The sequence below is a fragment of the Etheostoma spectabile genome, chromosome 16 (genome assembly GCF_008692095.1).
Source record: "Etheostoma spectabile isolate EspeVRDwgs_2016 chromosome 16, UIUC_Espe_1.0, whole genome shotgun sequence".
NCBI classification, from domain to species: domain Eukaryota; kingdom Metazoa; phylum Chordata; class Actinopteri; order Perciformes; family Percidae; genus Etheostoma; species Etheostoma spectabile.
Window position 1 is genome coordinate 12,672,111 of NC_045748.1, and position 15,109 is coordinate 12,687,219.

The 15,109-nt window shown below is 39.7% G+C and overlaps 1 protein-coding gene and 1 long non-coding RNA gene across 6 annotated transcripts in view; both read left to right on the forward strand.

The window, feature by feature from the left end:
- arhgef28a (Rho guanine nucleotide exchange factor (GEF) 28a) overlaps positions 1–6,911 on the forward strand; it is a 48,885-nt gene extending 41,974 nt beyond the window's left edge. For all 5 annotated transcript variants that reach the window (XM_032539635.1, XM_032539636.1, XM_032539638.1 and 2 more), the window contains 2 exons: positions 736–1,021; positions 4,809–6,911. In XM_032539635.1, the coding sequence (XP_032395526.1) occupies positions 736–1,021; positions 4,809–4,984 (462 nt within the window). In that variant the 3' untranslated portion in view covers positions 4,985–6,911. The remainder of the gene's footprint in view (positions 1–735; positions 1,022–4,808) is intronic.
- A 7,585-nt stretch (positions 6,912–14,496) lies between these two features.
- LOC116704695 (uncharacterized) overlaps positions 14,497–15,109 on the forward strand; it is a 14,272-nt gene continuing 13,659 nt past the window's right edge. Inside the window, exon 1 of the long non-coding RNA XR_004335758.1 lies at positions 14,497–14,584. This is a non-coding gene — a long non-coding RNA (uncharacterized LOC116704695). The remainder of the gene's footprint in view (positions 14,585–15,109) is intronic.

Genomic DNA, 15,109 nt, shown 5'->3' on the forward strand with positions numbered 1-15,109 from the left:
TCTATTTCGCCAGGGTTTGAGTTATCCATCTCTGAGAGGTTTTCCTCCATGCCAATACAATGGTGATTTGTTTGTGGTGCTCAAAGAAGTGACATTTAGAAAGATTCTGCAGCAGATTGACTTTTCAGAAATAGCATCTCCATTACTGAACACAATCCACAGAACACGCAGGTACGGCAACCGCTTTAAACCAAATAAATAGTCCATTCAAAAATGCTTCGCCATGAAGTCTGTATATTAACCAGACTTAGTAAGTTTACAATACTGTGAGCATCACAGAAGTGAATTCTCTTCACATCCATTGTATTTTTTTTTTGGGAGGGGTGGAGAATCTTAGAGATGGATATCTAAAATCTAATCTGTGCAATGAAATCAAAGTTATCTCTATTATATCAGATACCACTTGAGGTGAGTGGCAAAATTGATTTTGGTTGAGTCAGCCTTGTGATTGTTTTTAATTACAGTTCCTGAGAAATTGATCTCCAGATCTATTAACTATTTGAGTCTGTTAACAAAGCCTTTCATAGGTTTTTCACGTTAAATTATAAAATGTATTTCCTGAGCCCTAATACAAATGCATCAGTGCATCGTTAAATGGTTTCATAGGTGTAGAAACTATCCAATCGTCACTTTTCATTGAATGTCACTGAATGTCTGTCACAGTGTTCTTGATTTTCACCTTTCAGCTCTGTTGCTGAACTGGGTTGCTGAACATTTACTCTCTCTCTCCCCCAGGACTCGACACCAAGTCAGTCCAGCGTCCACGCCGGTAACGGCTCTGTGTTTGTGAATGAGGCAGCTTTCGCCGGCACCAGCGTCAACAATCGCCACGTCAACCACAAAAGAAATGACCCCAACGCGCACAATTGTCTCAACACCCTGCTGGCAAGATCCAACAGCAGACATGCCTCCATTGCTAAGGCTCCCCACAGTCAACACTCGGACTCCCAGGGATGGATGATGGGGACGGGATACCTGTGCAGCCCTGCAGGGAGGCTGGGGCTGCAGCAAACAGCCAGTGGTAAGAAGTTAGGGTTTTTATAATCTGTCATAGAGAGAAGGTTTAAAGCAAAACACAAATCAAATGGTGCCTAGGGGCTTATGAGGACTCATATTACTGTATTTTGTTGTCTTCTGACACTATAATACATGCAATGTGGGATGGTTTCATCAATGTGTATGTGAATAAAACGTCCCCGATAAATGGAAAGAGGACGCAATTTAATGACTGCTACTGACGTCCAACCACATCGCCCTTTGTAATGTTATTTCATGAATGAAATAGACATGCCTGAGGGCTAATTCGGGGAGGGTTTCATATCATTTAAAATCTCGTAATTGTCTCCATCTGTTGAAAGCCCGAACGAGTGTGACTCAGGTTTCGCACGTCTTCTTTCACTTTCTCTTTTAGCTTTTAGCTTTTCTTCTTTAAAGCTTTAGTGCGTAACGTTTTGATATTAATGAACGTCTGTTACATTCAAGCCGTTGCTAAATAAGTTGAAACAAAGCTAATTAAGACTATCAGACGATCCTTAAGTCTCGCATTGTTAGACTGAACGATTCTATTAAGCATTTTGTGAAGAACTTAGATTTGACTTTTGACCCTTTTTAAGGATTCTCCGCCCTCAGGTTGGGAAACACTGAAATACGAACAAAGGAAATTAGCAAATTAATAAAGAAATAGACAATAGCTTTTCACTTGAAAAATAACTTAATTGATTATCACAATTGTATTTCTGACAATCAACGAATCGATTGATTGACTAATTGTTGCCGCTCTACTGTAGACACTATAACTTTTAGAGCAATGAAAGGTAGAAACTAAAAGAGCTGATCCCATTATTGAGCACCTAACTACATTCATTTACATATTAATGAGGAAGAACGGATTTTTTTAAAGCGGTTTGTTTGCTTTCAAATACCATCTGTGAAGAGAAGTAAGTTGGGATAGAAAAATCCACTCATGTATGCATCAAGTAACTCCATTACAAATGTTTCATTACTGGTTATGTTTAATATCCTGTATGGGCTATGGCTGTGATGTTACACAGCTCTGGTGTTGGACAGCAGTGGGCCATTATCATTCTGTCTCTGCTGCTCAACATAGATGAGAAATCTGCTTGCTGTGAGAATGTAAACAAATCCTCCGCCTCATGTATGTGAGAGCGTACTGTACACACACGCTCTATCTCTGGTGAGGCTTTTTCTGTCCTTCTGCTGAGTTAATCAGTGACTCCTGACAAAGAAACTGCCCCACCACCTCCACCTGCACAGCAGCAGCGAGCGGGGGGGCCCCTCACCAGCCAGAGGAAAAGAAAATCAATGGTTCCTCTATCTATCTACTGGCAGGTTAGACAACAGCATGTGAATCACAGTTCACAGGCGATGGCGGACTGATTGGGACATCGATCGAAAAAAAAAAAATCTTTACAAAAGTCATTACAGCATGACTTTTCATCGCACCAGGAGAAGGGAGGGAGGTGCGAGAAGGAAAATGAGATATGCAGACATGCATTAATCTGCGTTTCATTCACGAGCTGTCAGCTACATATTCACGTTTGCCCGTCCCTGTTCCTAATCCATTCATGAACACGTTTATTCTAATATTCACGGCAGGCGGGGGGAAATTACAGGTCACCTGTCTTGTTCCTCAGCCCTTGTAAAAAGTGGGGTCAGTGTTACATGCAGCTGATGGAGAGTTTCCGGTGTTGTTTACCAGCAATTTTAAGCAGCACAATATCTTCCTCATTGATCAGCTTATTAACCTTTCCTCGTTATTGAGCATACACAAGCCCCAATGAAACCTGAGTCACTGGCTAACAAGCCGGGTGTGAATACTTTACTGCAACCTACAACGCAGGGTGCGTTCCAGCTGACATTTACCCACAATGCATTCCTTAGTGGATCCCCCACTTCCTCATACTGGTACACGCTCTGCCTGGTATGTGGAGGAACCTGGTATCTCTTTTCTATCATGTGAAAAGAAAAGAAAATCTCTTTCAAATGCAAATTATCCATTGTGTTGTCAGTCACATGGATCAAAACTTGAGCTCAATTCTCATCCTCACCTGAACATGGGAAGATTCCTTACCATGCACGCCATGTATTTAAATGCACACCCTTTTTTTGTTCAGTAGAATTCCATATTTTGTTCCTGCACAATGTAATCTCGGGGAACCAGTTGAATGGAATTTCATCTGATGAGTCGTGTCGGGTTTGTGTCTCTCACCTTTTCACACAAAGGATGAGAGCATGGTGAGTTGGCTGATCAAGAAAAGAGAGATGAAACTGGTGCTCTTTAAAGTACGTGGATGGATTCACACCTTGTAAAATATGCGGCATGATGCATAAACCTGATCTGTGACTTTCTAACAAAGCATTCGGCTGCACCGCAATGGTTAAATGATACCAATGATCATTTTGCTTAATACTGACATCGCAATTAGAATAGAATGAAATAGAACTGCTGTTGTTCCTCCAGAGGGTTGATAGTTGATCAAATTTGATGGAATCTCCCAGCGAGGGGATATTTTAGTGCCGTATGTTTATTACATTGATTGCATATGGCTCAAAGACTCCCTTTGACTGATATCTTTTTTTTTTTTTTTTTAGTTTTGTACTAGCTGTGTCCTGTAGCGTTTTCCACATGGCTTCAAATTTAAAGTGGAGGTATCATAGACAAACTTTTCCTGTATACAGCAGTGATTTACATAGCATCTAATGATGTTGGCAACCCACAATTTTCCAGATTCTAACAACCCGAGCCGACTGGTACAGTAGGGTTACCATACTAGACTGAGATTTTCTCAAAAGCTTCTGCTGCCCTTAAACACTGATATTTTTCACTGCATCCTTTAAATAGCACACATTTGCTGTCTGCGTTATGTCTGCATTAATAATGCTAAAATCATATTACGTCATGGGCAAAGAAGGTATTGAGTGTTCATTATCATCTGGCTGCACACTGATGATCTCATCTATCAGAGGTGCAGCCTATATGGTGGCTAACAGTGCTACTCTAACAGACTCTTATATAATTAATCAAACGGAGACACTTTCCTACAGGGACACAATGAGGCGATTTATAGTTCACGCCATCTGTTACCATGACAGCACACCTGCCCAAATGCTAGACAGCACCCACCATCCGCACACAAATGTAAGCGCACACACATTCTCAACTAGATTCCCCAGATTTAAAAAACAAAACAAAAAAAACATTCTCTTTCAGATCTCTTTTAATTAAATAATAATGCTATTGATCCTTTGAAGAGATCTACCTGGATGCCGGGGGATGTAATATGTCACTCACAGACACTTCAGCAGGCCTTATGTCTGCCAACTCAATGGTTTGAATTCTTGCTATCTGCTTGAAGGCTGCTCTCACAAAGATATTTCTTTATCCTTCCTTGTTTCCTCATCTCTTCTTGTTAACCGCCAAGCGTGAGGAGGCGGGTGTCATTGAATCCCAACCATGACAATGGATTATGTTGATAATGATAAAAGTGACACCTTAGTAGAAGAGGGGATGATAGATAGCTTGAAAATGTCGGTTTTCATTTTCAGTCTCATGCTCCGGCACAGGAGGTTGAGCAACATTAGCTGTGGTTGATCTATATGCAGTTAGTGATTAGATGAGTGGGCTAAACAATTAGACTGAGCTCATTAAACAAGTGGTACATGCCCCCATCCTGGTGATTATTTATCTGTGGTTAGTAAATGATTGATTTGGCCAATGCATTATCAGTATCAGTAGCTGCATTTCTTCTACATACTACAGTGTAATGATAGTTTTTTTCCGCTCTCAGATCTTGACAGTCACAGCTACATTGGCGAGACCTGGTCATCAACAGCAAGTGGAGTTAACCCATATCCGGTGCTCCCACATCCCTGTGACCCTCAGCTGGACCTCAGTGCACTGGTTTCCTTGGAGACTGACAGCGGAGGGGAGGAGGGCAGTGAGGAAACCATTGTGTACCTCTGAATGTTGAGACATTTCAGACTCTAAACAGCCAACCCAGCACTTGAAAAAAAGACATTCATGAAGCATCAGAATTGGATCCAGGGTTTGCTTCAAAAAGCATTTCTCTCTTTAACAGTCTTTTGTTATGTTTTTCTTTTATATATTTGAAAGCTCTTTTGTGGTCTTTTTGTAATTGTAAATTTACTGGAACTACGGAGAGACACAGAGATAAAGAAGGTTGTTTCAGACTCAATCTCACGTGTCATGCACCTTAGCTTGAGGCACCACTAGGTGTACTCTTTAGTGTGTGTGTGTGTGTGTGTGTGTGTGCGCGCGCTCCTGGTCTTCATTGACTGGGTCCCTGCAGCTACTCCTACTTCTCTTTTTCCGTCTCTGCTTCTTACTGACCCTCCCTTGCTGCCTTTCTCAGGTTACTCATATCTTGTGCCTGAATGCCATATATGTTAAATTTACCACAAAAGAGAAGAAAAAGCGTATACCCAGTAGAAGCTGGCTGTTTCCCTCTAGCGGGTGATTGTCTTGCCATGGAGCAAACTGCCCCTCTTTCATTTATAAGACAGGCTCTGTTTATGTACATAACCCGAAGCACAGAGTTGAAACATGAGGTGTGACAGCATCAGTCATGCTTTTTTTAGACCACTGTCTATAGCCATCATTAATTTCTTTTTATCTATAGCGTGTTTTTCTTGTTAAGAAAAGTAAGCATAGATGTGGTTTGAAGAGAGATGTTGCATCTGTGTTGATACATCAGTTTTATCAGTGTGTAGACATTCATCCGCAAAAGCCGGAGTTAACACAACTCTTCCTGTAAAAAGTGAAAGGAGTCTTCACACATTTCTGACTACATTTTTTTTTCTTTCAGTGTGATTTTTTTTGTTGTTGTTGCCACAAGCAGCATAGCTCTAGAAAATGTAATGCTGGTCAGTCGGTTTACTACTTTGGTTCATTGCCATAACATTTTGCATTCACGGTCCCCGGAGGATACATCCTAATGATTTTAGTGATCCCAATAACTTTGGTGATCCCTAAACTTTTCATATAGCACCATCTTCAAGTCAAACCTTTAATTAATCTAATACTTTGGTTCGTGGCCAAATAAACACTAATAACAGTCCCATCAGACTCAACTGTACTTTGTGCTTAATGCTAATCAGCAAATGTTACCATGCTAACAGTCTAAAAGTAAGATGGTGACCACGGTAAATATTATAAATGCAAAAAATCATGTTAGCATTGACATTGCGTGCACGTTAGTTATTAGCGTTCAACCCAAAGCACCACTGTGCCTTACCACAGCCTCACAGAGCTGCAAGCATGACTGTAGACCCCCAATCTATTGTTGTTGTTGTTGTTGTTGTTGTTTTTCTGTCATTACTTTACAAAACTACCATCTTTGCTTTATACAAGCTGCAACGGGTGGAAAATGTCCTGAAATTCTTTGCAAGCATCAAGAACAATTGGGAAGTTGCCTTATTGATATTGTCATGCTTAATGCTAAACTATTACACTTGAATATATTTACATATTATCTCTTATTGGCATTTGTACCAGTGCCAATGCTTTAGGTGTCTCTTGATGTTTTTACAAACACCGTAAAAGATGAAATTGATTGAATTAATGTTGTAGTTTCTAAATGGGACAATAATACAGTGGCAGTATTTTTGATGGGATCTTAGTAGCATGTATATACAGTATGTTTGTGCATTTATTAATTTATTACAGTAGAAAAGAGTTTTACAGTGCTTTGTGAAGGGTTGTATTGTACTGTACATAGAAGTGTACCTGTGTAAACAGGTATGTTTTAATGCATCCTTGTTGTGTACTCAGATATGACCATGTGGATAAAATTACTTTTATTGAACTTGAAACAATGCGCTGTTTTTCCTTATGATATAAATGGGGCTTAGTGAATGTGTCAATACAATAAAAAAGCAGACTGGTTGAAACGCAAACACAATGTTCAGATCGGGTACAAGTATCGCTTCAGTTTTATAGCTCTGGTCTGAATGTGAAGCATCTCTCCAACAGTGTCAACAGATGTTCAGTTGCCAGCATTGGCAGGTGGTAGACCAGGTGCATGAATATCAATTTCCTGTCAGACTGCACCTCTGAATTGCAATCACAAAAGCTACATCACCACTGAATGAACGCAATATTGTTGTCACCACATTTTTGGGTCATTGCATTCTTTAAAATGTCTTATTCCACCTACAAGACCTGTTGTGGGTATAAAGATTGCCACCAGTCATAGCCTGTATCTCAAATGAAGGCTAAAAATAAAAACGGATATACCTCAATTTGGGCTTCCTGGCTTTCCATGACAGCAACAATGTATATCATATGCTCCACCTGTATCTCGGTTGCTCTTTATCTCTTTGACAGAAGAGCAGATGCCTGAGTTCAACAGGGTCCCTGCTCTACACCCAATATGCGCATATTATTTCAGAGGTGCTGCATAAAAACGCCCACTCCGTTCCTTGTCAGCCTCAAACCTCAGTCTGTTTTCCAGTTTATTAAATGTTGCCTTATTAAATGAGGGGAAATCGTGTGTAATTCATGCTTTAATTACCATTTATTGTTTTTATCATTTAGCTCAAACTTGATTAGACATTATTCCTTTTTAATCAACCCATCCCAACTTTAGTCTAAAGTTCCTGACACACTAACCATTTAATTCATTTTGGCCAACCTGACATGCTCGGTCGGAAGGCGGGCACTGTCGGCAGTCGGACTCAAATGACCAATCTGATTGTTGGAGTGCTAACCCAGAAATGACGAGCGTGATGATCGGGACTAGAGTCTCTCAAAATTTGACGAAAATCTTTTTAAACTGACCTATGTTTATATGAAATGGAAGACAGATTCAGCAACTGCATGGCCTTTTTCTTGCTTAAAATGTTTTCAGAAACAGGTTTTGGAGAACTATTTTGGTAAAAAATTAGATTGTGTTCTGAACAACACTCCATGGCAGTCTGGCTTGGAATTTCCAGGTGAAACCATACCCACGTGACCCGTTTGTCCAATCAGCTTCCATCGGCATTCGACATCGCTTCTGTGTGTTCAGAGGCTCTTTTTTTGCCGTCAGGTTAGCGTGTCAGTGCCATAATGAATAAGGTAGAGTAAATAAGAGCAGAGGGAGGAAATCCGTTCTTACTAGTACAAGCAGATGCCATTTGGATAGAATGCATCATCTGCATAGCTTTCTCTTTTAATAAATAACCATCAGGCCATCAACATGTTCCAACGTTTTGATGTCTTTCAATAACTCCTGTCTATTATGTATATTTCTTGGAGATTCAAACATTTATATTGAGAACTCCAGGACAGTAGTGCAAATGAACCTACTTTGAACTAACTTAACATAAATCTATTAAAATCCTTCGTACATGACAGTCTACTAGTAAAAATATGGAGTTCCTCAGGGGTCTATTTTTGGGTATCTTCTGTTCATATTCGGCATGCCTCTACTACTTCAAAAATTGGAAAACACCAAATCTGTGGCAAACTACTGTAGTGATTTGCCAGGCCTTGACAGCAATCTGACATCACCATCTCATTCAGATTACTGCTGATATATTTGGTACTCTGTAGCTGCATTTTGTTTAATTTAAATTATGCAAACATTGTATATGTTCTCAAATGCTATTCATACTTTCTTGTTTACTTTCTTATGACTTCTTCTTTGTATCTCAAAGTATTGATTATAAAATACTTCTCTGCTCTCCTTTGGTTTTGATAATCCTCGAGGTCTCTCAGGTTATCTAGGACTGCCTTGCTTCTAAGGGTTAAAATGAAATATAGCAAAACAGTCTTGCACCACAAATCTGGAACAAGCTTGTGGGAGATTTAATTCTAACCTCTTCTAAATCAATGTTTTTTCTGTTTACCACTGCTTTATTACATTTGGGGCTATTTATGCACTGTAACCACACTATAGCTTTAATTAATTTGGCTAATATTCTACTTTTATTTTATATTATACCATACAATAACTCTCAAATTATTTTATATGGATTTTTATTGTCTTCTTTATGTTTTAATGTATTTCCATCACTTATATGAGCACTTGGTGATCCATTATGCTCATTATTCTTGCTGTTGAAATGAAGATTAGGCTCTCTTCCATTACCTCTTTTTAAGCCCTAACCTAATCACTTTTAAAACTCTGTGTATACTTCAGTGAGCAGCAGGTCATGATTTGAATGGACAATTTATTTGTCCATAATCAAAGTTTTCTTGTGCTGGTTGAAGGTAACCTGTCAAAGGCACCAAACAACTGTTTGAAGAGATAATGTTTGTGTTTGTGTATGACAAAAAGAGATGAGAGAGTGGTATGGAAAGATGGGAAGAGCCCATTTTACTATAGCACAAGCTTTTTTTGTATGCCTGCCACAGAGTTTGTTTATGTATATAGGCTGTGTTTTGTGTTTGACAGGTGGTATTGTACATACAGGCACATGTGTTCGTACTAAGATGTAAATGGGTATTTGTAGTTCAGCTGAAGTTCTCTGATCCCTGAAACCATCACAAAGGCGTTTCCTTTCCTAATAACTTTGCAAAGTACTGATTAGGATCTATTTCCAGTCTGTCAACGGTGGAGCCTAATGTGTAAATATCCTTATGTGAAGTTTTCTTTCAGTAAACCTCACACGCCCTACATTAGAACTGAAATAGTGTTAAATACTTGATAGCTCTTTAGTGAGTCTCTCCCTTTGCTTCAGTCTGTGTGGATTCAATAATCAGAAGTAATTCCTTCTTCATTACACAGTAAAGAAACCCCAGCACTGTATGTGGCCTTTGCTTGTCTCCCTAGTTGTTTTTTAATGACCCCTGTGGAAGGTAACCAACAACTCCAAAGGAAAAACCGATACAGGGGAAACATTATCGCTGAGTCATCTGCCAGAGTGAAACACACATTGCTTTAGCCTTTCCCAAGGGGAAGTGTAATGATTTCTGTAGGCGCACAGAATAAACCTGCCCGGCCCAAATAAATAACAGCCATTAAAGCATATCCCAGTGAGAAATGCTTTTATGAGAAACCTGAACAATCTACAGCATACAGTATATACAGGTTATTAGATTTCTCTTGGGGTGAAATATAGTGACAGGCCACACTCAATATATACAGTATATACAGACTGCTCACAACTGCAGCTAGAGGAGAAAATCTACAATGACTGTAACAATTTACTGTAAATTGTTTGACTTTCAATGCTTTCTATTAGTAAATTTGGTGGAACTAATTATGCCAAATTTAACAATCTTTATAACATGTCTGTGCAGTCTGAGCACTCTTTGCAAAGTGTTACTTTTGAAGCAACTTTTCAAGAGACATATCCTCTGATCTTTACTTTTAACCCTGGATTTAATTGGTCTCACTAGTCGCGTACCTTTAAAGTCACAGTCATTTCCTGCAGCTGTGTCAATGCCAAGTGCAATGCTGTTTACCCCAAAATAAATGCTAATTACAGCGTTTAGACATTTGACAGCTTCAATGTCACAGCCACGAAGCGATGGTATGCAGGTCAGATAGGCTACTTGGAGGCTGAAGATTAAGAATGTTTTTTTTAGTAATAAGCTACAAAAAGGGTTAAATAAGGATTTATTAATCTTGATGGTTAACTTTGGTTGATGCAAGCCATCCATGTTTGTTTCCTTTCAGACATTTCCATATTATGTAAAACCAAGCTGGATATATCAGAGCTTGGGGAAAAAAACCTCCATTGGTCGGTCAGAGTTACGACTTGGATGTTGGTTTTTTAAGCTGGAAAATAGCTAATTAGTTCCTTCCATGTGGCGTGAACACAACATTAATAGGCTTGCCAACATTGTTATTATGGGATTGTTTTGCAAATTTCCAGTTGCCTATATACAGTAATTCTCAGAGGACATAAATTCAGGTACCTGAGATGTGGCAGATATGTGACACATGTGCTACATCTGTGTTACATCTGAATCTACATATAATATGAGGTTGGAGTTGTCACTGCACAACAACAATCACAAATCACAATCACAAGCAAAACATTTTTTCCTCTGGTTGAGGAAGTGTTTTATATTGATGATTGCTTCGTAATTGATTGCTCAGGATATGTCATATTGATAATCCATGGACTTCCAATAGCTTCACAAATCAATACAAAAAGGATCCATGACCATGTCAACACTGCATTTCTTCTACTTCTATCCTTATCTCCTTTCACTCGTCTACACTTGTTTGTATCTATTAGCAATGAGCTTGCAAACTACTTTGTCTTTTCTTTTTTAAATAGGGAATAAGAAGAAATACGTTTTAAAACACTACATGAATGCATGCTGCATCTGTCATACCACCTGCTGGAGGTTGTGCTGCCATGAACGGTGTATCATTTTTCATGACTTGTGTTCACCGCCTGCCATCCTGTCTGCCCTGCTGAATTTATTCATTCTGTCATCAGTGTCATCAGTTGTTCCTGTGATGATGTTGGCACAACAGCATTTCAGAAGCATGTGTGCGTTAGCTTGTATGTGAAAGTCACTACACTTTATATCTTTGACTTTATATTTTTTGATATTTTATACTGTTATATTCTTATATTTTTTTTTTTTTGTGTCAACACTGCAAAGGGATTGCTTTAATCTCGTTGCACAAGTACCGTGTACTTGTGTATAATGACAATAAAGGCATTCTATTATATTCTATTCTATTCTATAAAGAGAAAAAATGTGTTTAATCATGTGTGTGTGGTTTGGACATAAAAGCATAGCATCAGCTCAAAGAGTTCACAAAGGAAGAGAGTGAGAGATGTTTTTCTAATAGTGTCTTGACAGAGAGTGGCCATTTTTAAATGCCTCCTTTTCATGGCTGGCTGAGTGGTTTTGCACTGGGGTGGAGGTTGGGGGGTGGGGGTGTGGTACGTCTTCAAGGCTCACTGAGACATGCCAAAGGCCTGTACCTGTCAGCACTTGAGGAGTGTGTGACATGCATCTGATGCCTTTCATGAGAGCATGGGGATGAGCAGTTCACTGTGATCCTGCACCATGACGGCTTGGTAATCCTAAACAATAGGCACACTCATTAGTTCAACCCACCCACCTGCTTCTCAATACAACCCTCATTTTCCTTCTTTGTCCCTCTAAATTAAAGAGGACCGTCATGTGTCCATGTTTGGTGCGTGCACGTTTGAGGCGGTTTAAGTATGGGGTGATTGATAATGAATAGGTGGGTTTTAAGCTATAGGATATGTTAATGTAACTAACCTACAAGACTTAAACACACAGCGAGCTTAGTTTTGTGGGGGAGTTATTCAATAAAAACAGGGGTTGAGTTATGATCACATTTATTTTATTATTGCAGGCTGTCACAATTTTACCGTTAGTCCTCATTCGTCTTCTGAATAAGTTTGGCTAATGTATGGGTGTGTTTAAAACCTGTATGATCGTCTGCCTAATGCTTTCGCTATGTCTATGTTCCCAGATTACAGCAATTAACAAGATTATTATTACCAAGAGGAATGTAAGGCCCTAGTTAAAATAAACTGGCTTCATGTTGGCTCATCTGAATGCATACATTATGAATATCCCTTTCTGTTCATTGAGCCGGGAGCTCTTTAATGTCAGTCTTTCAATCTGCTTTCCTTTGATAATGCTCTTCCGGACATCAGAGGAGGCAGCAGTTAATAGCACATAGCTGGCCCCAGATGAACACTTGCTAATTAAAATAGGTGAAAACAAGGTCAGTCCACACCTCCATCCGCCCATGCACAAAGAAGAACCGGCATTTAAAGCTTTCAAGGGTCATTTACTGTTAGTCAGAGGCATAGATTCCCAGCCTCTGCCTTGTGATCAGCCTAGAGGGCTGAAGTTAGTGATGCTCCGTACACCAGATATTTAGGCCAGAGCAGATTAAACAGGTTAGACACCCGTATCTGAAATGGGTCATCGTGCATTTCCTTTGACCAATCAGGCAGAGGAAGAAACTCACCCTTAGTTTGACACTGCTGAGAAGAGACAGTTGGAATGGCTGTCCAAACTTGAGATTTATGTAGAGGTCTTTTTTTAACAGTATGGACTGATCATCCTGTTTGTATTTCACATTTTAGGCTACACAACAAGCACACATTGTGGAAGTGAGGGTGAAGTAACAACTTGCACTCTCATTACTGTTTTTTTAACAGTACCAAGAAATATAAAAATATATATATATATATATATATATATATATATAATGTCATTATTGGTTATGCATTGTATCGAATATATGTAACTAATGGGGTTTTTTTTCGGGGGGGGGGGGGGGGCTGTATTACCTTTAAAGAACAGCTGGAGAATGAAGGGGGGGAGACAGGAGACACGCAGCAAAGGGCCGCAGGTCGGATTCGAACCTTCGCCGCATGACGCACCCTGCGCACGTTCCACTGGGTGCTAAAAGGTCACCCCGCGTGTAATGAAGCCAAGGTTTCATCACAGACCGTGAAAGAAAGGGGTTTAACAGTCTATGGGATTAATTCGTTGACGACCCGGGGATCACGCTGTGTGACGCAAATCAAACGCACACACGTTTTTGCGTGTTCGACAAGTGTCGGCTGTGTCTGACGTTAGCTAACATGCTAACTGCTAAACATGACACGCTAAACGTTGACATGTTAATATACTTGTTAGGTACTATTTCGTAATTTTACTTAAGTAAAATGTCTTTAAAGTAACAGTTTTTTTTACTTGAGTAAAATGTTCTAGTACATCCCCAGTGGAAGTGAACACCTATGCTGTAATCGTAAACTTTAATCGTGTACTCTACACTTGACACTTAAGACCTGATACTGTAGCTGTAGCATTCTAGACAGAGTCCTACCGTTAACCTGTTTATATTTTTAATGGTCCATACATGAAAGAAAGGGGTTTATCATAACAGTCTATCATAATCGACGGCCCGGTGATCACGCTGTGTGACGCAAATCAAATGCACCCACGTTTCTGCGTGCTGACGTTAGCTAACATGCTAAATGCTAAACATGAAGATGGATCTTAAAGCCTGAACTGTCACCTTTAGTGAGGTATGTGAACATGTCTCTATCACAGTTGGGACTGCAGAGACTCATTTAGCTCGAAAAGTTAGAAAACGTCTAGGAGGTCAGCGGGACAGAGTGGGACAAAGCGGGACAGAGAGGCTGGCTGGACTGCTTTTGTTATGCGTCGAGATTGAACGAGCAAGTTGAACCTGAGCAGGTTATTGAGGACTTCGCCCGGAGCTCAAAGCTCAGAGAATGGGGTTCAGACAGGTGAGTACAACAATAACTTTTATAGCTTACTTTCTGTCCAGACTGAGGCTTCTGAAAAAGTTGTGAGTTCACCACAAGTGACGTAAAAACTGTGCAACTCTGCTCTGTGTTTTTGCTATGGGTGCAGCAGGTGTGGAGTTTATATTGTCATCTCTGTGATTTTTTTTATCTGCTGTTGATTCTATAAGAAGTGGCAGGTTATTTAATTTCTGTAGTATTAGTGCATGTATAGGACCTGAGCGTGTATGTGTGTATTTAAGGTCTGTGTGTGTTGTAACAAACAGAGTGTGAATTGTAATGTCCCTATTGGGGATCAATACAGAGTATAAATAAGATTAATTAAGTAATGCTTTTTGCACCCACAGTGGTGTCCATAGCTCTTTTTTATTGTCAGTCTTTTACAGTGATAAAGGCTGCTGTGGAACGTAAATTGATAATCTGTTGTATGCAGAGGTTGCCAGTGCCATCTATAACGGGAATCTAATATGTTGGTTTGGACATAGGGGCTCTGTGGTGTGATGTGTTTATGTTGACATGTTAATGTAGTTGTAGGTACTATTTTGTAATTTTACTTGAGTCAAATATTCTAGTACTCTTCCATCCCCACCTAGAGGTGAACACCTATGCTGTAATTGTAAACTTTAACCATGTACTCTACACTTGACACTGTATATGCTGATACTGTACATTTTGTTGGTGTTCGTGGGGGGTGTGTTGGTGTAGGGGTGGTTTAATGCAGATCAAAAGTGGACACTTGTCAGCAGAGTTGGCGTGTGCACAACACATTTGGAACAGGAAAGAGAGGGAGGCTTGTGTGTGTGTGGTCACATTAATTAAATCTATTGTCTGGCTACACAACCTATCTGTT